Source organism: Trachurus trachurus (assembly GCF_905171665.1).
Source record: "Trachurus trachurus genome assembly, chromosome: 6".
Taxonomy (NCBI): Eukaryota; Metazoa; Chordata; class Actinopteri; order Carangiformes; family Carangidae; genus Trachurus; species Trachurus trachurus.
The window spans coordinates 19,082,816-19,108,760 of record NC_139897.1 but is presented as its reverse complement, the minus strand read 5'-3'; the positions used below and the strand labels follow the sequence as shown (position 1 = coordinate 19,108,760).

At 40.6% G+C, this 25,945-nt stretch overlaps 2 protein-coding genes and 1 long non-coding RNA gene across 4 annotated transcripts; 1 reads left to right on the top strand and 2 right to left on the bottom strand.

Moving 5' to 3' along the window:
* Nucleotides 1-1,273: 1,273 nt before the first annotated feature.
* On the bottom strand, nucleotides 1,274-2,548 carry LOC310987092. Its single transcript, XR_014595440.1, has 3 exons — nucleotides 2,411-2,548; nucleotides 1,893-1,944; nucleotides 1,274-1,778 (listed from the first exon to the last, which is right to left on the bottom strand). It is a non-coding gene; the product is annotated as an uncharacterized lncRNA (long non-coding RNA).
* A 2,906-nt stretch (nucleotides 2,549-5,454) lies between these two features.
* phrf1 (PHD and ring finger domains 1) lies at nucleotides 5,455-19,229 on the top strand. Of its 2 annotated transcripts, none has more exons than XM_083973373.1 (19): nucleotides 5,455-5,551; nucleotides 6,842-6,986; nucleotides 7,176-7,316; nucleotides 7,641-7,837; nucleotides 7,962-8,045; nucleotides 8,159-8,292; nucleotides 8,675-8,766; nucleotides 8,974-9,152; nucleotides 9,456-9,579; nucleotides 9,732-9,856; nucleotides 9,985-10,178; nucleotides 11,158-11,277; nucleotides 11,714-11,868; nucleotides 12,529-14,326; nucleotides 14,454-15,676; nucleotides 15,865-15,941; nucleotides 16,464-16,613; nucleotides 16,783-16,911; nucleotides 17,053-19,229. In XM_083973373.1, exons 2-19 carry the CDS (start codon nucleotides 6,899-6,901, stop codon nucleotides 17,215-17,217), a joined length of 5,175 nt encoding a protein of 1,724 aa, XP_083829499.1. In that variant the 5' UTR covers nucleotides 5,455-5,551; nucleotides 6,842-6,898; the 3' UTR covers nucleotides 17,218-19,229. The 2 variants fall into 2 exon arrangements, with proteins under 2 accessions (XP_083829499.1, XP_083829498.1); XM_083973372.1 differs by having other exon boundaries at nucleotides 12,505-14,326.
* Nucleotides 19,230-19,328: 99 nt separating this feature from the next.
* Nucleotides 19,329-23,534, bottom strand: irf7 (interferon regulatory factor 7). The gene is made up of 10 exons (XM_083972899.1): nucleotides 23,467-23,534; nucleotides 22,876-23,029; nucleotides 21,964-22,135; nucleotides 21,775-21,875; nucleotides 21,585-21,639; nucleotides 21,347-21,460; nucleotides 21,030-21,232; nucleotides 20,423-20,624; nucleotides 20,197-20,312; nucleotides 19,329-20,090 (listed from the first exon to the last, which is right to left on the bottom strand). The coding sequence occupies exons 1-10, from the start codon at nucleotides 23,472-23,474 to the stop codon at nucleotides 19,902-19,904; spliced, it is 1,314 nt and encodes a 437-aa protein (XP_083829025.1). The 5' UTR covers nucleotides 23,475-23,534; the 3' UTR covers nucleotides 19,329-19,901.
* Between the last annotated feature and the right edge of the window lie 2,411 nt (nucleotides 23,535-25,945).

The window sequence follows — 25,945 nt, the reverse complement described above, 5'->3', positions numbered from 1 at the left end:
TACTTACGTCAAAACTACTCATTCCTTGGTTACATTCTGTCCCAAAAAAAAGAAAGAAAATCTCCCGGGTACAGTGTAAACACACAACTGCGCAACTACAGGCTTCTGCACAACACTTTTGTCCTCCACCCCTTTCCTGTTTGTTTACCCTGGAGAGTAAATATGCTGGCTGGCTGTCACACACTGAGTGACGCGAGTTTCCCTAGCGCTCTGGCTAACCCCGGACTGGAACCCTGTGGATTTCTATAAATACACTCATCTGCTGACACTCGCCAGGTAAAATCCTCAACAAGGCATATTCCAGTGAATGAACATATATATATATATATATATATATATATAAAAAAAAAACATCAAAAATATGTGATTGTCTTTTTCTATCAACCATTTTCACTTTGTGCCACTGCTGTTAACTTCTGATCATGTGTTTAGAATTAAGAAGAAGTACATGAGACGGCCAGTTTAGATATTATGATTAATTATGTAGAATTGGATTACACTGAGAAGCTTTAGAGCTGTCTGGCTTGGCAGGAGATAGATAAGCTTCAAATCCTTGTTTAGTTCCTACTGTCTGGACAAGCTCAGGACCTGGTGCAACACTGACGCCTGCCTGTGGACAAGAGCGATGCTACACACGCACACACTTCTCTCTGCATGCCACATGAGTTGTTGGGTAACAGCAGTGTCAGGAAAACATATTCATACTGAATTTTAACACTAATTGTTTATTTTCTGACGACCTAAGGCAACTGTTTTTTTTCCAGTCCAGTTTTCATTCATGAAAAGTGAAATGTGTCCAACTTCACCCCCTTCATAAACCCAGAGGAGTCAGATCTCATAAACGGGACATTAACATATTATGATTATTAATTAGGACATTTAATTGAAATAATTATTGTTGCTCATACAGTGGTGCCCCCCATCTCTATCTAGCTTCAGATGGTTTTTGGATGAATGTACAATGTTGATCTCACTTCGAGAAGCAAACTGATCAATATTTATAACAGGGAGTGGGAAAAAAAAAAAAAAACCTCCTCCATGTGGACGTGAGTGAGGATCTGCACGTCCACATTTCTGCGATGATGATTAATGCCGCAACAAGTTAATGAGTCTGACATACTGCACTTATCTATTCCTGTGTGTCACAATGACTGTATGCACTGATGGTAATACAACAGCCTCACTGATACTGAGAAATGAATTACACTTTAAAACAAAACAAGATACATGATGCCACAGTTGATTTGAGTAGAAACTTTACTTTAGGGATACTTTTTACACACACATACACAATGGATACAACTTATTGTGATTTTCTTAGTTAAGCGAGCCCAGATTTGTGCTATACACTGCTGAGTTACAAGAACTTCCTCTAGTGCGCCTTCTTTTTCTTTTTCTTTTCTTCTTTTTTTTTTTTTACTGAAGGGCCTCCTGGAACCTCTGGAGGGCCCCTGACCTCAAATAGTGAAAATCGTTATGAGAATGATTATCCTGACTAAACCACACACAGATGAAACTGAAACTGAAACAAAACACTCACCAATAGTCTTGACAGTAGGTGGCATTAGAGAGGTCGGCTCCATAGGAGACAATGCACAAAAAAAACCCCCACTTGGTCCTAAATAAGGTACAGTGTGTGCACATAGGAGGAAGTAAGCTACAATACACATGGAGACCACTGGGAGGGCAGTCATGTAGAGCAGGCCTGTCCCGGCAATGTGCACAGGGCATGGTCAAAGAGGGGGGTGGGGTGGGGTGGGGGGTGCTTGTAGATAGGTCTGTCTTGGGCGAATCAAAAAAGAAATGAGAGGTACTCCCAAAACCAGGTTAGCCGCTGTCACACGCACAGTGGAATTGACAACTGGCACAATGTGCGTTAGTCAGTGGCTTACCTGCTTTTAGATCTCACACATTATAGTGGCAGCCCCCAAAAGCGCTCACAATCTGTGGAGGAACACACACACACAAAAGCCGTGTGATAAGACAGTAATAAATCACACATAGTCAACATGAAGAGTGGAGTCGACCTATGGCTTCTATTCAAATCACTTCCACTTAAATTGCATTGTTTCCAAAAAATGATAAAACACAGAAATTATATAACAATTTCATTAAATTGACAGATCATATTCAATCCACCATATTGTCCAATCACTGTAACAAACTGTACTCTAGAATTATAAATTACAGCTGGCTTCAGGTCACCATTTGTGGATGTAGCCAGCGAAATACATCCAAATGCTTTCGAATTTCATTTGTTACAAAAAAAAAAGTTTTAAATTACCACCAATTTGACAAATGAAAATAAATGTATAGAAAAATGACACATCATGATACACAGTGCGTGGCCTATCCCTCCCCACCATATAGACGGAATAAAGAATAGTGGCAGATAAAGGGAGCTACTTACCAAGTTTTCTTTTGGAATAATTTTTAAAGCAAAGAAATCTTTCATTTTCGCTCCCAGGAGCCTGTCTGACATCCATCCACACATCCAGATTGTTTTTTCTCTGAGAGCTATCACACTGCATGATTAAAGTTAGGTGCATTTAAGAATATAGTATAGCCTACACCGACGCAGAAGTTGAGTTCACTTGCACTACCCCTTCCCTGCCCACTCCCCTGCATCTGCAACCCGACCTGGTTATGCAAATTAAGAGGAGAGCGGCGTCGTGTTAAACCAATGAGCTGCCGAGTTGGAGTGGAACGACACGCCCAGCGCACGGGGTTGTCCAATCATAACCCGCGGGGGGCGGGCTCTGAGAGGTCAGCACGTCCGGTTGGTTGTTAGAGTTATAGTTGGGGTGCGGCGCGTTCAGTTTTGCACGTCGTACATTAGGAACAAACCATTCTCTTGTAAACAGTTTCCCGCCCCGACAGATTATTTATCGCAAACGCAACCGCGACAAAGTTTCCTTCACTCTCATATCCCCGGCATTATGTGTCACAGCCGTCGTCAGAGGTGCGATAAACCCCGTAGAAGCCCCTCTGACAAAGGACCCCCCCTACCCCTACACTGTGAAGTGGTTGAACTCGGCTTACTTGTGTACAGTGTTGCCATGAGCAGAGTGTGGCTGTGCACGTACCAAGGATGCAGCATGACAGTCTGATCTGATGATGACGACCAGGAGGTGGAGGAGGAGGACGATGATGAACTCTAAATAATTTACGGAGTGAGAGTTGAGGGACTCCCTGACATCATTAACAAATTGTCTCACATCGATTTGAAGACACTTTTCCCACTATTTTATATTTTAACAGCAAATGAAAATAAAGTTAGGTGCTTAGAACTTAATTAGAGAACATATTAAATGTTCAATTAAAGAACAATAAGCATATTATAGCCTACCAAATAGGAATATATCGTTTTTTTAAACAGCTTTTTTATTTGATTTTGTCATTGTTAACTAAAAGAAAATAAATAGGCTACATGTTGTCTGATGTATAAAAAAAATCGTAACATGTGAATGACCCCATTTTGAACTTGTCAACTGGGACATGATGTTCCCTCTTTGTTTCCAGAATGTTATCTAACAACTTCTTTTTTGTTATAGATAGGAATATTCCTCTGATCGGTTTTTGACTGAGAGACAAAGCCCAATAGGTGTAGGATTATTCACAGTCAGGATACACATAACCCCATGACATGTAAAGCAACAAATCAGGATTACAGTGTATTATGTAACAGTTGAGATTTATATAGTCAAAGTCGCCACTGGGGGGCGACATTTGTATTGGTTTCTACTCACTGTCTGGCCTGCCTTTATGTGTGACCCCTTTGACACCCGGGAATAACTTCTGTTGCTTTATATGTTACATTATAGTAACTCTGTCAGATTTACCAGGCGTTTTAAAATGTTTGATTAATGTTTCACCAGTGGATTTATGACAATTTATGATGAACAGCTTACACCTTCACACCTCTAGATCAGTTGATAATTGAATTGAATTTGAACCAAAATGTGTGCGTGTGTAAACCACAAGGAAAACACAAACGTAGCCTACATGTATGTTTGTGTTTTCCTTGTGGTTTGCAATAATGTCACATTCAATTGATTGAGGTGTGAGGTAGCTACTGTGTAAACACTCTTTGGGTTCTTAATTAGAAACACCTGTACACTTGCTTATTCATGTTTCACATCAAACATCAAACATCAGAATAGAGACAAATGTGATCTTAGAAAACGCTAGCATGATTGGTGGTGGTGTAAGACAGACTGCTTATGCTGAAATTACTGGTTTGGGAAGCCACTATTACTCTGTCTGAATTGTGCTGAAGAAACAAACAAAAACAACATTCAGCGAGGAGCAGTTCTGTGGACAAGCACTGTGTTAATAATAAGAGTGAATATTCTGACTGGCTGGTGACAGATAGGTTACCACTTTTTACAACTATGTGATCAGAAAATGATCTCACAGTGTAGACTACATGTTGAACCACTGAGCTGGTGGATTGGCTGTCGGACCATATCAGGTTTCACTCCTCTCAGCCAAGAACAGAAATCTGAAGCTGCAATGCGCACAGGCTCACCAGTACAGAGCAGCATATGGACTGGAAAAATATTTCCTGGTCCTGGAAGAATCTGGTTGGGTCACAATGTTGCATCAAGAACATAGACCCAACCTGATTGTGTCAACAGTCCAGACTGCTCATAGTGTAGCCTACTGGTTTGGGTGCACCCTGCAGACCATGTGCACCCCTTTATGACCAATTTAGAATTTCATTTCTAGCATGAAAGCTCACTATGTCACAAAGCAGAAGCAATTTCAAATATGGTTCCATGAACATGACAGTGAATTCAGTGAACTTCAGTGGCCTCCTCCGTCACCAGATGTGAATTTAGTAGAGCACCTTTGGGATGTGGTAGAACAGGAGAGTGCAGCTGCAGAAATAATGTGGTGCAATCATGTCATCATGGGCCAAAGGGCCAGAAGTTGAGACTGTTTTGGGAGCAAACTTATAAAGCTGTCTCTTTGTCTTGAGTTTTGGTCCATGAATCTAAAGACTTTATGGACAACTGTGTTATTGTAATGGAAGTGATATCAAGTTTTTTTTTTATCCTAATTTTGATTCAGATTCAGATTCAATATTCCTTTATTTATCCTCAGAGGGAAGTTTTTTTTTGTTACAAACTCCTGAATATAGGCAGCAAAATCAACACAAAGTGAGATATGCATAGATAAATACAATATTATTACTAAAATAAAAGCAGAATAAGAACGGAATAAAATAAGATAAACTATAATGAGAATAAATAAAAATATAATAATTATAATTTACTATTTTGTGGGCATTTTGATTATGGTGTGCATTTAAGGTCAATGACTGGACACACACAGCCCTAAATACATAAAGGTGTGTCCACTGTCCACACTTCCAATCGCTTTGTGCTGTGTCTCTGGTTGATCTTAATGAAACAGGTACTGTCTCTTTAAGAGTCGTCTGAGTGCGCTCGGCCATTTCCGTCCTCTGACCAGCCGGCGGTGTCACTCAACAGTCAGCCGTGGAGACTTAAAAATTACTCAAACACACCATACACAGCCGAATAGGGTAGGTCTGAGATTACTATCAAATGCTCGAATATGACATTGCAATTGTGTGTGTTGTTGATATAAGGATTTAAGTGCCGCTTCTTCACCCGCCGGGTGTTTAGCTATAGCACAGAAACTGAGCGAGCGTGTAGTTGCTAAATTTAGCTGCTGTAGTAAGTGTTGCTAACGTTACAAGCTAGCGCCATTTGTGCTGCAAGAGCAGCGTGACAGGTTAGATATATTTTATTGACATTTTGTTTATCCATAACATGGGTTTATATATAAACGAGACACATGCATTTAATAGGAGAAACAAAGTAGACGCTCTTTCTGTTTGGTGCCGAGTTCTCTTTGTTTACAAATGTAGCACTAGCATTTTCTGCAGGCTAGCTAGCTAACGTTGGGTAACATTGTTTTGTTTGTCTGCAAGCAAGACATTGTTACGTTAAAATGACAGCTTGGCATTTTCTTAATTACTCGCAAGCTCTCAGATACCATATGTGGTTTGTGAGAAAGTTGCGCTGTCTGTTTACCTCTTGTTACAACTACCTTTCATCGACCAAGAGTACATGCTCGATGACCGCTCTCCCCTTTTTGCAACAGGACTCGGGCCAAAGCTTAATTGTCAGTGTGGTATATTGATGTGTTGATGAAAAGAAGGGATCACCGCCGACACGTCTTCACTTGCATTCAAAAAAGTAGTTTATTAACAAGAAGTAGAACAGTGTACAAAAAATGTCGAATCTTGGAGCATCTCTGGTGCCATTGTGAGATCTCTCTCCCTATGTTTCCCTATGGCTCAAAACCACTATCTTTATATGCTTTCTCACTCCAAAACTCCACCTTCTCCCCACATAAGGATATAACTTTAAGCATTAACTGTTTGATATTAACAGAAACATTCTGTAAATCCAAACAATACCTGTAGCCTATCTGTTTAACATACACATTTCATGTTTTGTGTTCATGAACACAAGGCAGGATCTAGCCTATATATAATTTTACGACCTTGGGTTAATCCTTTGGACGAGGCTAAACATCAACTTAAGGCTCTGTGAACAACAAAAACACATTCTCCTAGGGTGCATCTCACAAGGGTCACTCATGTCTCATCGATTACTGTTGCTAAACACTTTCCTTCAGTTCCAAAAAAGACAGAAGAACATAATGCATGATGTTAAAGCGAAAAGTTCAGGTGGACAATACACTACATCAGTTCCTAATTACCTGACCTACAAAACAATGAGTAGACTGGCTCAAGCCTATCTGCTTTGTTAACACAATCTACATTTCTGCTCCATATTCAAAGGGTTATTCCAAAGACAGGCTGTAAGAATTTGTTCAGGTGTACTTCCGATGAATAGCCATGGATGAAGATGACAGCCAGGATGAGCTGATCAATCGCAGTGCTTCCCACAGCAAAGGGAAAAGGGCTGCCCAGTGGGCCATCTCAGGTACTTTGTGTAATTTAAGTCTTTGTCATTTTTAAACATTTGAATCTAACATTTAAATGGGTTGAACAAAACTGCCCTATCATCCATAAGAATACAGCATCAAACATATGTAAGACTTATTTATTAATTTATATAAGATTTTTTATTAAGCATGTTGCTTTTGTATTTTAATAATATTTCCCCCCCTAGATGACTCTGATGATGTTGAAGGAGAGTCTGAGGATGGAGATTCTGATAGTGCTGAGGAAGATGAAGAGGATCATTTGGATGGAGAGGAGGAGGAGGATGAGGAGGAGGAGGAAGAAGAAGGAGGAAATGACGAGGAGGATGGTAGGAGCTACTGTTGAGTTCATATTGTTAGACTGTCATGGAGTTATTCATTTACTCAGTCTGTGTATTTTGATTAAGATTTAGGTAATTATACACTGTGCTTTGTCATGTTTAGCTGTTCTGATACAATTTACAATACTGAAATTGTTGTAACTTAACACACCTTAGTTTTTCTGAGTAGTTCAATGAGAGAAAATTGGCTTAGTGGTACACTATTAAATATTACATGATTATTTACCCACCATTTTGTGCTATGCATCAATATCTTCCTTAAATGTGGATTGTATATTGTTTACACAGTATATTTCTACTCACTTTCCTCAGATGAAGAAGAGGAGGAGGATGCTAAGCCAGAGGACGGTGCTTTAGGTGGGACCTCTGCTGATCTTGCAGGGATGAGCTCAGATGAGGACGCAGAAAAGTGTCCCATCTGCCTTAACTCATTCAACAGCCAACCTGTTGCAACACCAGAGAACTGTGAACACTACTTCTGTCTTGACTGCATCCTTGAATGGTCCAAGGTGGGTTTCAGTGAAATATACAGGATATATCTTGATTTTCAATATATGCACATATTTTATAAACCATCTATGGCAGAGAAAACTGAATGCTCAATTCTAGCATTTTTTGTTCTCCACTATTTAGAATGCAAACTCGTGTCCTGTAGACCGTATTGCCTTTAACAGTATATACCTAAGGAAATGCTTCGGAGGCAAAGTGAAAAAAATGGTGAGTATGCTAATTATGTGTGAACTTTTGTAACCCATTGTTAACCCTGTATACATTCATATTGTGGGTTCTAATTGCTTGTATGTGAATTGTGTGATAACTGCTTCATTCAGATCACAGTACAAAAGCCTGCAAAGGAAGGCCAAGAGGAAACGGTAGATTTGGACCTGGAGCAGACCAGTTGTGAGGTTTGTGGTGGAAGTGACCGTGAGGACCGCCTCTTGCTCTGCGATGGCTGTGATGCAGGGTGAGACAGACAATATTCTTCTTCTTCTTTTTTTCCAACAGTTTCTTTAATAGATTTTCCATTGTAGGAAAAGATTTAAGGAAAACAAAACAAAAAGCAGACAAAGTGACAATGTATTTCCATACAGTGTATGTTCCTACATGACAGGAACAATCATTGAAGCAAAAAACCAAACAAACAAATAGTAATAACAAAACAAAAACACTACATTAAGTGTTTCCTTTTTACACACATTTGGTCAATATTACAATCCAAACAAAATAAGACAAAACATGGTGGTTAAACGGGTTTCATCAGTGAAGGCATAAGATCATGAGTTCATACAAATAACATTTGTTAGCAGGTTTCTTATAAAACATGGTTTTTCCTCTTTGTTCCATAGGTATCACATGGAGTGTCTTACACCACCTCTCGACTCAGTTCCTGTAGAGGAATGGTTCTGTCCTGAATGTGAAGCCAACAATCGTCACTCAAGTAAATCATGAAGTTTTTTGTCCTCATAACTTATGAAGACAAGTAAAATCCTGATCAAACATTTTGGGCAAAGAAACAAATAAATCTAAAAGCAAAATATCTACCCATAACTAACCTACTTATTATTTTGTATGCATTTGAGCCTTGTCTGCACTCGTAAGCACCCATTCAAAGTATGCCTACTGTATGTAAAATCTTCTGTCTCAGGGGGTTCAGCTGAGGAAGTTAGTGATGCAGAGAGCCTGCCTTCTACTGCCCATTCTGCTACCAGCCACCGACAGTCTCGTGCCACAGGTCCCACCAGAGCGATCGCCCGAACTCAGCAGAGTGAGAGGGTTCGAGCGAATGTGAACCGACATCGCATCACACAGGCACGCACATCACAGGTTTGGCATGAGGCGTGATGCTTCTGTCTTGGCTTCTTTTCTAACACACTCCCACTGCACAAGGTATGATGTTGAATGTAGAAATGTCTTGGTCTTCCATAGAGTTTGTTGTGTGCAGATTAGATTTACTTATAACAGGTATGGCGGTGTATAAAATGTACTGACAACTGAACTAATGGTATGTTTTTAGACCGTTTCACTTGACTGGTGATTAAAATTCATGCATGTGTTTTGGAGTTTACATAACAGTGGTTTGAACCACTGGAGTGAACCAGTGGAGTAATTTAAACTTTTCTTTTCCAGTTGGCTCCCACATATCTCATACAGTCCACATGGTTGGATGAGACTATTAATGCTGTGGTAGCTGGGCTTAATACAGCTGTGTATATCCGGGACTTGACACCTCATGCCCGGAGGCGCAGGACTGGTAAGCAAGCACACATAGGAATGCACAACAAATGCTGCCGGTTGGCATAAACGCAGGCAAACATTAAATATACAGGATATACACTGATGTAGAGTCTAGCCAGGCGTAGCGTAGTGATGTGTAATGATGGATGCCTTTTTATAATTGAACAGTAAAACGGCGAAAGGTCAGACGTAAGAAAACATCTTCCGCCAAGGGTAAAACGGGTAGAGCTACAGGTACGGGAGTCAAGAGGAGGAGACGGAAAGTGAGGAGAACTAAGTCCAGAAAAAAGCTGGTGAGTGTTCAGTTTTAAATGTTTCACTGGATGTATCTTACCCAGAATATGAAAAACGAATAATTAATTTCTCTGTCATTACATGCTTTTTTTCTCTAGATAAATTCTGTACTCTATTTTCCCACTAGATGCTGAAAAAGGCAGCCAATCCTCGAAGCCGTATTGCTAGTAATCTTGGAATTAAAAAGGACAAAAAGGGCTCTTCACTCCCAACAGTATATCGGCCCTCGGAGCATACGCTGAGCAGTATGCGTGCTGACATAGGCGCTGCGTCCCTCTCTATCTATGGAGACCCATTTGATCTGGATCCATTTGTTGAACGGTAAGAGGACTTGCTCATTGCTCATCGGGCTGACTGTAACAAATTTACATTTTGATGTTCATCTGACTTGATATAATTATTAATCAGTTAATTTGCACATTAACTCCTTATCACATTGCTCCTCATCAACCAATAATGTCGGATGTTTCCCTGGTTTCTTACACTGGTTTTCTTACATACATGACATATTTATGCTCGTAACTCCACTTTACTCAGTTATGCTTTGCTACACATAATGGATGTGCAAATGTATTTTCTGTTACCAAACAAAACTGAACCCATTAAAGTGGTTCTTCAGTATTGACTTGCAACAGCCAATACAGTTTACAAATAAATGTTTAAATAGTTTGGTTCTCAGCCACATTGTAGCTATTGTTTATCATCATCATCATATATTTGAACACACAGTGCAGTGCATTCTTAAAGTGTTAAGAAAGATGAGGTGTAAATTTGATAAAAAACGAAATCTCACTTTCGCTCAGACACTTACGTTTAACTCAGGTGGAGATGTTTCTACATTGATAGTAGTCCACCTGTGAGAAATACAATTGATTGTACAGGATTTGCCACACCTGTCTTACTGTCTCACGGCTGGCAATATATGTAAGAGCAAGGGCAGGTACCTCTGGGAGGACAGCCATCGCTTATCTTGGCTTTATGGCAGAGTCGACAGATGGAAGACTTTCTAAGAGACTATGAGAAACAAGATTCTCTGGTCTGATAAAAGCAAGACTGAAATGTTTGGCCTCAGTTCAGTGTCACTTCTGAAGGAAACTGCTCCTGGCTAGTTCTGTACTCCTGGTGAAGCAAAGCGCTGGCAGCATCATGCAGTGGGTGGCTAGTGAAGATAACAGAGGATGTACTTGGGGACAACTCTGTGATTGTCCTCAAGTGACCCACTCAGAGTCCTGAATTGAAAACAATCAAACACAGTTTTTGTTGTTTAGCAAATTGTGACTTAATGTATCCATTTGCCCAGTGAAGAGGAAGAGCAGGTCCATGTTACATCGCTGCTGGAGGCAAAGAGGCGAGGGATTTCTCGCTCTGCCCTTCGTTCTCACCAGCCCGTTGCCCGACCAGTCACTGCAAGCCTTTCCAGGTAAAATCACCTCCTTGCCATGATGTGTCGAATTGGGTAAAAAAGAACAGTTTATGAAGTGAACATAATTATTCACAAAATTTAGAGCTAACTGGGTAGCTATTTGAATCTGCTAAACCATCCTTGAAATCTCTCAGTGCACCTGCTGCTATGTCACTTGTTATGCATGAATCAACTCAACCACACGGCAAAATGTAATTATTGGGGAGAATTTGTTTCTTGTAAGTAAGAACACTACTTTTGATTCCCTTCATCCTAGTCATAATGGCCCCAAATGAGCTCAAAATCAGAAACTGACACACATCATAACTAGGTATTTAATTTGAGATATTGTAATTATGAGGTGTTACAGCTTCCTCAGTGTTTGTGTTCAGGATGGTATGTAGATTGATAAATACTCTGGAAATGTAATTAAAGGTTTGCTATGCTATACCAGGAGGGGTATGGAGGTCCCCCGATCAGGGGGTGTCGTGGAAGCGGCTCCTGTGCCTGACCTGCTTGGCAGTATCCTGTCAGGACAGAGCATGCTCTTGATGGACAGCTCTGATGTCGTCATCAATCGGGATGGCTCCCTTAAAGCATCAAAGCCAGGTAAGTGTGTGGCACATTTGGAAAAAAAAGTCTTGGGGATAAGAATGAAAATTCTGAATGAAAATAGTAACAGCGCTGTAAGAGTAGAGCTATTTTATTGAGTCCGGCTGCTGAATCTCAAAAATTTTCATAGATCTCATCATTCATGTTATAATTTTTTTTTTTTTACATCCAAGACCCATATCTAATTTCCAGAGATATTAACAAACATGTGCCTAATCATGGTTTAGGTAAAGTAATTCTTAGATCTGCCTTTAACTGGATCCACACCAACATTTAGGGGGTCCGCCCTATCCCTCCACCAAATTTTGTAAAAATTGGTTTAGTGCTTTTTGTGTAGTCCTGTTGACAAACACCTGTGATGTGAATATCAAACTTTAAACTATATTTTTTAAAACTTTAAACTATATTCAACAAGACTTCAGGAGTGCTTCCTGTGTTCCCCCACATGGATGGTGACTTTTCAGACTGTTTTGTTTGACGTCACCAGTTCCTTATTTTTAAGTTTTTTTCCGAGCACTGTGTGATGGTCTGAAAATGACTATGCACAGTGTGTAAATTAGTCAAATCTGCTGAGTGATATAGAATGAACTTCTGCCTCCTATATATTGTTATCATATGTTTTTGTGTTAACAGTGATGCCATCTGCATCAATGCCAGGTAGCAGCAAAGAAGATGACAGCACCGAGATCAACGGAGACCAACCTGGATCCTCCCATAGTTCCATGAACATACCTTTGTCCCAGAGCTCTGCTTCCTTACCACCCTGTACGCCTTACCCAGGCCCCCACACCCAACAACCTCCCAATTCTGATTTTCCACACAGGGGACATCCAAGTTTGCAGCCACCTCGTCCAAACAGACCTAACCCCTCTCTTGGTCACCGAGGAACCAATGGATTTGGGGCACCTAGGGAAACTCCCTCCTCATCAAACCACCATGGCCTGAACTCGAACTCCAAAAGCAAGGGAAAGGCTCCATCACACTCTCAACCTAAAAAGGCACCTACAAAGCCCATGTGGGTAGATGTATCGGTGCTTCCTCGGATACCAAAAATAAAAAGGGAGAGTAGCAGTGTCACAAATAATGGAACAAGTCAGGATGGCAGTAGTAGAATTAGTAATAGTAGGGGAAGTAGCAGTAGTTCCACCACTAACCATGGTTACGACTTGCCTGAAATGGGCACAAGCAGCCTTGCTGGGGACAAGACTAGGCAGCAAAGTGTTGACCAGCAAAGGGGCAGAAGTGATGGTCAGACCCAGAGGCATAGGTCTGATGGAGCAAGCTCATCATCCACCTTCTCCAACTCATTTTCCTCTTCTTCTTCTTCCTCTTCCTCAACTGGCTCACAAGCCAACCAGTCACGTTATTCTTCATCTTCCTCATCTTCAGCAGCAGTGAGCTTCCGCATTAACTCCAGTGGGAACTCCTGGCATTCAAGAAGGCTAAGCACTACATCACCCTCTACTAGTGGGGGAAGCATGCAGGAGCCCTGGAGAGAAAAGGAAGATGAAGCAAAAAAGAGACAATTACATAGAGATAAACAGATGCTGCTAGCATCGCGGACGTTGGTCAATAAGGAACAAGACAGTAATACTATCTATGATCCTTTTAATCCTACTCTGTCAGACTCCGGCAGCTCAGATGGTGAAGCAGAGAGCTCAAGTCTGGATAGCAGCTTCCAAAATGCCACACATGAGAGGAAAGCTCCCAGTTTAGGAAACAAGGAGGATTTATTACAAAAAAAGCAGGAGAAGGTTCATGTGAAAAGTGAATCACAGGAAACTGAGGTCTCACAGGAAGAACCACACAGATCTAATACTCAGGAAACCATATCACCTTATGTCAAGGAAGAGAAGAATTCAAGGTTGGTGGACATTAAGGTTGAGAAACAAACAATATTACTTGACGTTAAAATAAAGAAAGAGCCGGGGGTAGATGATGCAGCGGAAGCTGAGAGGTGTGGCCACAGCACACAAATGAGACCAACTGCTCATCACAGCCTGGATCTCGTTAAGACTGAGAAAGAGAGTCTTGAAGAACCGAGTGGACAGAGTGAGGGGACTCCCAACAGTGATGCTCCCAGTTGTAAGAACAATTCATCAGCATCCACCAAGAAGAAACAAAAGGTAGAATCTAGATGGGATTCAACAGCCTCTTCCAAGTCACCGCCAAGTGATTCGGCCCCTAAGAAGAAAACCTCCAAAGCTTCAAAGGAGCAATGCTCTAGCAGTTCAGAGATGGACAGGGGCAGGAGAGGAGACCATCATTCCTCTGGTCAGGGAGGCCAGAAGAAAGAAAAGGAGAAGAATAAAGAAAGGAGTTCTAGGCAGTCAAGGTCCAGAGAGAAGAGGAGGGCACGCACATCCTCAGAAAGCTCTCAGTCCAATTCGCCTGACAGAACTTCGAGAAAGAGACAGCGATCCCGGTCCAGATCCAAAGGCAGGAGGCAATCCAGGTAAATGTGTAATAGTTTGTCCTCTATGATGTTCAACTATGTAATAATTGTTTCACCTTTAGACCTTTGCTTTAGGCAAAAAAAAAAACTTCACTTAAAGATTTTGTCTCTGTTTATTGATATTTAGGTCTGTCTCCAGCTCTAGCAGTAGAGAGCGCTCGAGGGGGAAGAAACATAAACAAAGGAGCAAGGAGAGAAATGATGTCAGGGAGCGAGACCACGAGAGACGATGGGTGCCAAAGGACAAGAGACGTCAATCTCGCTCAACGTCTCGGTCAAAGTCACGCTCCAGGTCTAGATCCACCTCTCGATCAAAGGACAGGAGTAAACGGGGCCGGTCGCGTTCAAAATCACGGTCAGTTTCAAGGTCTAGATCCAGATCCAGGGAAGGTAGGAAAGATCGCTCACGACCGCAACAACCAACTCACTCCTCCAGAGACAAGGTACTGTCAAAATCTAAAGACAAGCGGAGACACAGGTCTAGATCGAGCTCAAGAGAGCGGAGAAAAGAAGGAGGATCATCATCCAAGAGTTCACAGAAAACTTCAGGGTCCTGTGTTTCAGCTTCTAAAGACACAGAGACACAGTTCCATGACAAGAAAACAGAGAAGGATTTCACTCAAAGGTCCGTCAAAGAGGAAATAAATTCTAAAGCAGATAAACAAGAGTTGCACTCCTGTACATCCACTGCTAAAGTTAAAAAGGAACACAAAGACCCTGAGGCAGACGGAAAGGCCAAAATGGCAGATGTGACGAAAAAGACAAAGGTTGTAAAAGAAATTAAGAAAGAAAAAGAACCTTCTCTTGATATGTTTGTAGATTCTCCTATTACTAAAACAATTAAAAAAGAGGAAATGGACACCTCTTTCTTGACAGTAACCAAGGGCATGGATGAGGAAAGAATCAAAGAAGACTTCATCAAGACTGAGACTTGTGAAGTCGCAATTAAGTCAGAGCCAAGCTCTCCAGATTTATGCCTCTCACCCCCTGCCACCTCATTTTCTACATTAACCACACCTGGTTCAGCAGACAGTCACCAGGATGCAGCCTCTCAGACTTGTCTCAACACTACGGAGTTGATGGTCCCTGTAAAGCAGGAAGTTCAGCAACCCTCAGACTCTGATGATGACTTCAATGTAGATGTGATGCTTGACAACTTGGATTTTGTAAAGACTGAGCACAAAGAGGCGAGTAGTACACTTGTCAAACAAGAGAAAGAAGCAGAGGAAATGAAAAATGAAGGAGAGCAGGTATTACCTGTAGCCGGTGCCAAATCCAAGAATCAAGTGAAGAGGGTTACCTGGAATATACAGGAGCCCGAGGGGCCTCAACCGGAGAAATCTGCAAGCAGTAAGTACTGCCGTCTGATCACTCCACACCAGTTTTGATTGACGATTAATCTAATATCAAAAGATTCTACACGCGTGTCAAAATTTTAAAAAGTAATACATACAATTTTTCATTACCAGGAAGAGATTGAAGATTTGTTTCGCCTTCAGCTCTCAGCAAAATATTTTTCTTTCTTCTTTCTTGCACAGAGGTGGCTCTGTATAAACTGAAGTTGAAGCAGGAAGGAGTTCGCAGACCCTCTTTGTCAGTCCAGACAACCAGTCAGGTAGGACAGAGCCACTTTTTTCCATCAAGCTTTTTTGAAATGCACTTAACATGTACTGTGAATAATGACCAGAGGGTGGCAGTGTTTACTTATAGGAAGCAAATGTGTTGCCTTGGAAAAATCACGTGATAGAAACTAAAACTGATACCGAAGAGTTTTCAGGGTAAATGAAAGTAAAAGCCACACAAATGGGCAGTCAACACATTGTGTCTACACACTTTTTCCAAAGCCATTGTGTTGTCAGTCTATAAATTATGTAATAGAGATTTGTGTAAGACTGTCTGTGTAAGAAGTTATTAATTTATATCATTATGTGTGTCTGGCTGGCAAACATACATTTGTATAATATACTATCACAAACAATAGGGTTGCCTGAAACTATAATGGGAATAGAGTTGTTTTATGTCAATAGACCAAATTATTGAGTCAGTGGAGTGATTCATAACATATTCTATCTCTTATCCATGTAATCTTATATTAAGGTCGTTTTCTCATTCATATAATCTCCCTTGACTTTAACAGGATATCAGTGGAGCTGCTAGTGACCCCTCCAAGAAAGGTGCAGTAGGTGCACTCGGTACTTCCTCCCGATCTGAGGGCCTACATTCAGAAGGGATATCAATATCTGGACAAGGAGAGTCAGAAGAAGGGGATTTGTCAAGGAAAGACCAGGTGAATGCCGGGAATACGAATAATAAAGCATAAGCACATGAAACTAATTCAGTGAAGCAAGATACTGTATGTGGTGTTTATTTTTTACTGTTACTGTATGTATTTATGTAAAACTGTTGTTTGAGATGATTTGTCTTGACATATATTTGCTGTGCTCTTATCCTGACAGTATTTGAAAAAGCTGCACATGCAGGAGAGAGCTATAGAGGAGGTGAAGCTAGCCATCAAGCCTTTCTACCAGAATAGAGACATCAACAAGGATGAATACAAAGAGATTCTACGCAAAGCCGTCCAGAAGGTGGGTTAAAATTTTGTTACGATGCTAGAACATTTTTCTCTTTACAACAATTTAAAGCTCCAATAACTTTTGAATCATCGGTTGAATTTATTTTCTCATGAGAATTTGGTCTGTAATCATGTTTATGTTCCTGGTCATCAGGTGTGCCACAGCAAGAGCGGTGAGATCAACCCGGTGAAGGTGGGCAATCTGGTCAAGGCATATGTTGACAAATACAAACATGCTAGGAAACACAGGAAAGGAGAGGACTCAGAGACGGCACCTGAGGGACAGACTGAGGCCATGAAAACTTCTGACAGCCCATGAGGAGGCCTAAACTACAGGCAAGGACAGTCACACCCACTGCAAACACTCACTCAAGTTAAACTACGTTTTACTCCATGCCCTACCCTTGGGTATGATCTCAAACACGTAACCAGTTTACATGGTTATCGAAGATTCACTGCTTCAAGACGGAACATTTTCTATAATGTCGGACTTTCTATCTTAAGGAGAATTTCTTAGGTCGAACATCTCTTTAAACACTTGAAAAGCACCTATCGGTGTCCTGTGCTTGGACTGTCACTGCCAAGAAGTGGTCTTTTTGTGTGGTACGGCTCAGAAACTTAATGGGAGACTCTGAGGTTTTGCCTTAAAGAGGCAAATATGAACCTCCCATGGAGTGATAAATCAGGTAGGTTTCACTGCAGGCATATCACTTGGAGGATGCAGCGTGGGCTTTGAATTTTCTCCAGCTTTTTTGTTTTGTGGGACAGCAGGGGTATTTATAAGTGGCAAAACTCATTTTGTTGGCTAAGAAGCTATATAAAGTATGGAGAATATGCAGACATAAGACATTTGTCACATTAAGAAGCACTGTTATGCAATTTTTGTAGAAAATTTATCAGTACAGTAATTAAACAGTTTTAGATTTGGTTGTAAATAATATAGATTTGATATATCCACTTATTTGTTCCTTTCATCTGTGTTGCCTGTTGCAAATGACATAAATGGTTCTAATTAATAGAGTTAATTGATTGTTTTGTATTTTAAAAGCCTCTGTTATCTGTCTTCCACATCTCTATTATCCATGTTTCCTGAGTTGAAACCTAGTTCAGTGTGCTACTGGTGAATTCTGGCTCAATAGTTTGAAATGAACAATGTAGTCTTTCTTCTCAAATAACAATCTTTACTTTAGGCAAACTTATTTCTTGTGGACTTTGAATCTTACCATTATTCTTTTTTCAACACATGACTGAAATGGAATATTTTCTTTTTGTGCCAAAAAAAAGAAGAAAAAAAACAAACAATAGTACTCAAAAAAAAATGCACCATTTCCTTGATGAAATGAGATATAATTTGTTTTTGGGCATTAGATTTTTACACAACGAAGTGACAACAACATAGTGGGTTAGAATAGATTTTACTTTGAAGTGAAACGAAATTGTAATAAAGAAACAAAAAATGATAATATCAAGAGTTTGTTGCCAACCAGTCTGGTACTATCAAGTTCACAAAATGTAAACTACAAAGATAGATACTTTTTTCCTTTTGTATTTGTTCATTAATAAATGTTGAGCAAATTTTATTGGCGTAATTTCATGGACTTGCTCAATTCAATGTATGTGTGTTTGGAGAATTTACAGTGTCGACTTAAAACGACAGCATTTTCCAATGTAGGCATGATAGAGGTAAATACAGGCCTTAAGTTGGCAACACTGAAAACATCTTTTGGATTTAGACCTCTTGTGTGCAGTATTTGATTCCGGCCTCATTAATGACTTCTTTGATACTGTTTCTTTACTCTAAATCTCACTCTTTTTAATAATGCTCACTACTCTACATTGCTTTCTTCAACAACAATTTTCATGAAACATTCATTTCTACTTGTTTGCCTTTTTTTTCTACTCTAGTTACTTTGCCCACTGCAAAGACTGACCAGTTTGGTTGGACATGATTTTGGCTTTACAAAGCCAGGGACTGGACAAATGAGAAAAAAAAATAGAAAGACAGAATAGGTGCTAATGTTTATATGAATGTATTTCTTTTTTGTTTTGTTTTGTTTTGTTTTACTTGATCAAACACACGAGATGTTTCGAAGAGGGAACACAGTAATAAATAATTGATGATAACTAGGTTTTGTCTCGGTGTAATTCAAAAACTTTGTCATCTTGTCCTGTTGTAATATTTCTGTTTAATAAGGATTTCAGGCTTGAAGTGGTAACATGTGAACATATACTATGAGAATTACAGCTGACCACATTCACTTTTTTCAGCCTTTCCGTAGGCATTTGTATTTTCTTTTCAGGGACAATGTTTTAATAAAGAAAATAAATTTTGTCTTCTTCCCTCTTTGGGCTGTCATGGAAGATGTCCATTCCATCATTTACAAGCCAGCTCAGTGGTAATGAAAAGAAACACAATCTTAGGGTGAAATATGTTTATTTGAAATCAAAGTAATTCCATTCAGGTTAAAAGTAGAACTGCAGTATATCCAGCAAAGTGTAAAAAGTGCAAAACATGTATACCTCATGCATCCAGTGGTTATGACACATGAAAAAACCTAAGCTTATAAATATATTCTCATTAATCACAAACTGTACATGGTGGACTGATGATCACATACGTGATCATCTACAGACATATGTAGGACATCTAACAAAACAATAACTATTTACAGTATTCATGTAAAAGTTTATTCTCAAACAAGTCTTTGAGTGGAGTAACAGTCTCAGTTAAAGGCAGAGTTTATTTCTACTTTGTAGTGATAAAAAAAGTCAGTTTTTGCCAAAGACACGTCAGGCATTAGGGTGGTGTTAGTTGATCTATAACAGCATATTTCTGCAATGCCAAATGTAATTCTGTTTGTTCCCATTTCAGCTTTAGCATGTCAATCCAAGCCGGTGTATTGGCAACTTTTTGAAGCAGAGCTTTGGCTAAGAGCAGGATATTGTACATCATGTGGTCCTGTAGGTTAGTGGAGTGGTTGGAGGCAAGTGAGAGATGAAATTTCAGCTCTGATGTAGGAAAGGCGCAGCAGCCCGTGCTGAATCTTCAACTGTTGGCATGCCAAAGACGGAGTAAATGAGATCATAGAGGCTGTTGTGAGAGATCTGTAGGCTGACATTGGCGCTGTGGAGAGACGAAGCTCCTTCCATCTGGGCAACCTCATGAAAGTGGCGACAGATCAGAGGAACCACCTACAGGAACAGAGAGACAGCACTTAGAAACTGCCCAACTGACTGCAGCTGAACTCACATACCGCATGCATTCAGGCAAAGCTCAGCAAAATTAGGAAAGTGTTACCTTGACTGTGATAAGTTTCTTCTCTAGAGGTTTTCCATCAGGAAACTTCTCTCCAAAGCACATGTTGATGGTGTAGTCCGGTGAACCACTGTTGTTCTCCTTAAACTTGATCAGGTCTGAAATGTATGTATTTCACAGTGTAAACATCAGTGCAGGTTACAAATGAAATCCAATGTGAAACATGACTTTTACTCACATTAATGGACAACAGTAGAGTCACACCTACCATTTGCATACTTCCCAAAATTGAGAAGCTCCACCATGGTGTTCTGGGGAAGCTTTCTAGGGTCTGGTTCAGCCACGTTGGGGTCACTGGTGCTGGCAAACACATGGCACCTGTCCAGTCTCCAGGCATAGATGCCAGTATCCCGAACCTCCAGCAGCAGACCTTTCTGGATGCTATTCAGGATGCGGTTGGTGTATTCGATCTGGTGTAAAGAAGGTTGTGAGTGAGAACTCTGTATTCTGTTGAGACCTGTTCAGTCCTGAAGCTCTGTCTCCAACATGAACCTAATCTTTGAAATGAATACGTCATACATCAGTCATGTTTGTTTGGCATCATAGATACAGATCACATGTTTTGGTATGCATTAATGTCAACAGAAACTTCATTTAAATGACCTACCGGAAACCTGTCCCAAAAAACATGCTTCCAAGGTAGATGTAGATTAGTTTTTCAATCGGATTGCCAACATTATCCCAGTTTCACAGATTCTGACCTAACAGTGAGGATTGTTGCCCAATTATACTTTAACTGCAGGCACTATAGTGTAAAAACTGGCCAAGCAAAGAGAGATAAATGATTAATGGGTGATTTTTTTGTATAAACATACCTGTTTGTGGTCTAACAGCCCATCAGTGGAAGGGAAGGAGAGGTGCTGGGCACTGAGTTCAGGGGACTCATGCTGGTAGTGGAGCTGGAGACGCTGAGTGGAGAGCGTGACCTTTAGCATTTCTTTTTTCCTGTAGTGAATGGCAATCTCCAGGTCATAAATAGTTGGCTGTGTAGGTGGCGTGAGTACTGGCAGTGGCTGTTCTGTAAAAAAGTAAACGCATCGCATTTTCTACGGTTGTTATTTGGAATTTTTCTTCCCCAGAAAAACATTGAAACTCATCAAAGGAATCTTTCACTCTGTTTTGCAAGACATACCCTCGTAGTAGGTCGGCTGATTTGGTAAAACCTGCGTTTGGTTCTCGACTGCAACAGGATAGCTTCCAGGGGCAGCTGCATTGGGTTGACCGTAGATCACCCACTGTTGGTTCTCTGTCAAAGATAATAAAAGTGATATTTATCTATGTTTACCCTCTTTTATAACCACATGAAATCAAACTGAAACTGATGGGATATCAAGGCATATAACAGCATGTCCCTTTCTGTAAGACAATACCTGTTGGATGGTTGCCAAGATCTAAGGCTGTGAAAGTGGTAACCAGTTGATTGTGCTGTTTGGAGGAAAAAATGCAACAATTTAGGCAATAAATGTGTACTGAAATGCGACGGTCAACAAAGAACATATGACTATTGTTAAACCAGTTCAGAGAGAGAGAAGTGAAAGTGCACTGTAAGAAATGCTGCACCTCATTTCCTGGGGGGAAGTAGTTAGTGGGAGAGCTGTAAATATCAGGAGTCATGTCAGAATCCTCCTGTGAGTCGTGGTTTGGCGGATTTTCGTAGTTGTCTGCAGAAAACCAGAAAGGTCACGCATTAGCTTGACATTGAACTCAAAACAGTTCCGCAGTGGAAAGGCCAAATACCAGTTGTCTTACACTCGGTGTTGATAATCTCATAGATTTTATGAGGGTCCTCTGAGTTCTTTGAATTATCCTGTACCATCTTGAAGCGCACTGAGAGGTTGTTGAGAGCACAGCGGAAATTGGTTTTCCACCTGGCCTTGTCATTGGGGAACTCGTTGATTTTACTACTTGCTACAGCCCATGCCTGTGAATCATACAAGCAGCAACACAGTGTTAGCCAGAGGTGGGAACTTCATACACGTATATGCCTTAATCTAACACCTGACATTATTAGTTAAATTACAGATCAAGATTTTACATAATGAAGTTAATACATCATTATGAATTCATTATTGAATTATTTATGAATAATAATGTACACTCCCTTATAGTCCTGCAGTGAAGAGATAACTTCCTCCCAAACAGAAAGGCAGTCTCTTTAATACAGGGACTGACAGTGGTTTATAATTGTTATTACCTGACAGACCTGAATGACCCCCTAAATGATATATAGCGTTTCAGTCTGTCAAACATAAGTGATTACATAGCAGAAAACTTAATGTCTTTGCAGCTGCTTTGCTTTCTTGAGGAAATATGTGAATGTAGGATGTTTCTTTGTGGTCATTAACCTTAGTGTTGCTACTTTGCATCTGTTTTGACTTTAAGAAAGCGGAAGGGGCACCACCACTGCTTGGCATGCTAGAATTGCTGCTGGCAGTTGCCACCTGCCAGACATCATGAGTCATTACTGTCTCTCTCTTCCTCTCTGTCTCTCTCTCTTTTTTTTTTTTACAGACTATAATGTGTTAGTGACACAAAATGAATCATGTTTTCAGCTGAGAGAGAAAGATGTCAACAAAGTCATTAACATTTATTATCTTATCACACTTTCCCAGATGATGCCATAACCCCAGTGACCAGTTGAACACAGGCCAATAAACCTACCCGGAATATTTTACTATCCTCATCTTTGCAGTCCTTTCGGGAGTTGTGCTTCCAGGGGACTCTGAACTTGTTTTGACCCACATAGCGCAGGCCTGTGTACTGGCCGGTCTCCACCTGCTCTATGAGCCAGCTCGCAAACTGAGGCTTTGGAGGGCTGAGACAAAACATGAGGAAATGAGAGCAGGGAGAGGATATGAGGGGGAAAAAATGCCATAGTTAAGCCGCACACACAGAGAGAGAGAGAGACATGAGACATGAGACATGGATTATGTTGAAAGTTGAAAACAACTCATCCAGCACTGTTTTTTTCTTTCTTCATGCAGACATTTAGAAAGACAAAGCCTGTTATTCCCATGTCTTGGCTCCAATCTGGCAACATGCACACTTTACTAGACTTATGCAGTACAATGTAGAAAAAGAGCTGCATATATCAACACACACACACACACACACAGCAGGGTTTTACATTAAACTAACTCACTTCACAGTTTATGTTCACCACTCCCAATAAAAACGAAACAAGGAATCATACTGATAATCTAGTACATGTGCAGGGGGATAAGAAAGAACAGAGATTATGTTTCTCCCTACCTTTGCATCTCTCAGCAGAAGTTGTACTCCTCACACAGTTGTTGATCGAGTTGCTCTGGAGCTCTGTGTCAGCATTTATACTAACACAATCTGTGATGTGACGTTTTCGGAAGGGGGGGGGCGGGTCGTGGGAGGGCTCGACTCCGTGTGTCGTTTCAATTGGCACGAATGGGTGACTTTGATTTGCGAATGGGCAGGACGATCGCTTCCTCACTGGGGTGTCCTCTCTGCGGGCCAGATGCAGACGGTGTTGCGGTAGGCAGGCTGGGGCTGGTCTTCATGAGGAGGGGGAGGAGGATGGAATTTCTCTCACCGGAAGATTATGGAGAGAAACAGAAAGTTGTTTTGTTTTACCGGGAGATACGTCTTCATCCGTCGTCTTGCATCACCACGTCACCCGCGTTTCATCATCGCGGTTCTCTGCTGCCAAGGCGCCAAGGCGTCAAGGCGCAGCCGCCCACACATTATTGCTGCGGCTTATTTCGCCCGATTCTTACCGGTATGTCAGGGACTTAACTGGAGGCAGTTGTTGTTGTTTTTTCCGGAGAATGACGACACACATAGCCGACAGTACACGTAGCCTACTGTATGTTTGCAAACCGGTTGTTGAACCAACCCGGAATCACCTGGGTTTGTATTGTGATAGCATATGGCATTTACTTTTGATTTCAGAAAGGACTTGGAAATGTCAAGACTCTACAAGAAGTGAAGCAGAATTATGACGCATAATATAATTTTATATTTGAAAACATGTTGCATTCATAAAAAAAAAATAGGGCTCTGATATATCACACAACTGTTTCATAAGACTAGATCAACATGTGATATATATATATTTTTTTTTTTATTAACCTTTATTTATACAGGTAAAATCTCATTGAGACCCAGGGTCTCATGTACAAGAGAGATATGATGCAAAACACCCAGAGGAAGTGATTATAAACAGATATAAAACAGGTTATCAGGTACCTTGCCTTAAAACATAAATGCAGCATGCATGAAGGCTATGGGGTAATGCAATACAATTCACGAGAACCACAAACTATGATCATGAAACAACATACCAGAAAGTTGAATTAACATCCCCAGAATAACATTATATCCTTTAATATGTATCCTAGTGCTATTGGTTTAGACTGCATTAGCTTTGTTAAAGTGTGCTCCATGAACTTGGAGTGGAGTGTTTCAATGCAAATCATGGTTTCTAATATTACAACGTGCCATTCTATTTTCATATTTAAATACAAATCTATGGATGATAAGATCTGAGGCATGCAGAGAACAACAGACATGTGACTCAACAGAAGTGGCCCCACCTGATGTTGGCTGCCTTTACAAAAATTTACAAAAATATCATGAAACCACCAAGTTCCAGCGAATTTAGCGCACACAAATCCACCGGTGGCTATTGAGGCTATTTGTGATAAAGATGTGGTGTATTCTTGTGTTTTGTGGGACTTCCACAGGCTGCAGGTGTTTAGCTGTGTGACTTTCAAATAAGAACTTTCATAGACAGACAGGTAATGAGAGTCTAGTGGGGATCCCCTCATCTAAATAACATCAATTTCAGCTAATATCACAAAAAAAGGCCTCACTTCTTCTTTCCACCATTGTTTTTTCCCCTCACAATTTCATCACAGAGGCAAGCAGTACAGAAATGCTTTCTCTTGTCTGACTGTGGGGTGACCACAGAATACGCTAGTGATAAGCCATTGCGTATGTATTATTCTGCCACTGTCAAAACACGGGCCTATACAGTCCAGCATATGTGTTAGGAAAAGCGAAGTGATACAAGCTTTGATGGAGCACTTCCCTCTTCCCCAGCACTTGAAATACTGCTCAGTCGTTAGAGACGGCCATGCTGGCCCCATCGCTGCTACCAAGGAAGGATATACTCTGGTTATTGAACAACCACAAAAAAGATTTACATCCTTTTTCACACATAAGGTAGCCTAATATTATCCAGCTTGTGTGAAAAGTCAAATAGCAGTACAAAAGATTTTACATCCTGATTCCTAACTCCCTCCTTAATACTCACACAGGAAGACACACTCACACTTAATCATCTCTATCTTGTTCTCATCCACATGTGTCACATATGGGATTTGATGACTTGTGAGATTATTAAGAAAAAGATATCAGACAAGGTGGGTGGTGTTATTATGGCTCTGGAGTTTCAGTGTACTTTAAAGAATGCAATGCCTGGTTGTGATAAGCAGCCACACCCTTACTGAGTGTCAACTAAGAGTGTGTGTGTGTGTGTGCCTAGGTGTGGAAGTGAGAGTTGGAGGTAAACAGTATTTGTTGATCCGCAATGTAATGTCTTAGTCATCAGGGCTGTATCATATTACATTACATTTTTATTATAGATGTACACTTGTTAGCCATTATCTTTTCGGTGTCATTTATGACATTTCTGTTTGATTTTTTACTAAATAAGATCTGTGTGACCAACCCCCAAAAATCGTTTTCACATGGT

Excerpts from the sequence above, each read along its gene's own strand:
- phrf1 (XM_083973372.1), top strand. The coding sequence starts at position 6,899 with ATGGATGAAGATGACAGCCAGGATGAGCTGATCAATCGCAGTGCTTCC. Across the intron at positions 7,838-7,961 it reads GCATCCTTGAATGGTCCAAG|AATGCAAACTCGTGTCCTGT; the intron begins GTGGGTTTCAGT and ends TCCACTATTTAG. Across the intron at positions 15,677-15,864 it reads ACCGGAGAAATCTGCAAGCA|AGGTGGCTCTGTATAAACTG; the intron begins GTAAGTACTGCC and ends TTTCTTGCACAG.
- irf7 (XM_083972899.1), bottom strand. Across the intron at positions 20,625-21,029 it reads GGCTGTTAGACCACAAACAG|ATCGAATACACCAACCGCAT; the intron begins GTATGTTTATAC and ends TCTTTACACCAG. Across the intron at positions 20,091-20,196 it reads AGAAACTTATCACAGTCAAG|GTGGTTCCTCTGATCTGTCG; the intron begins GTAACACTTTCC and ends CTGTTCCTGTAG.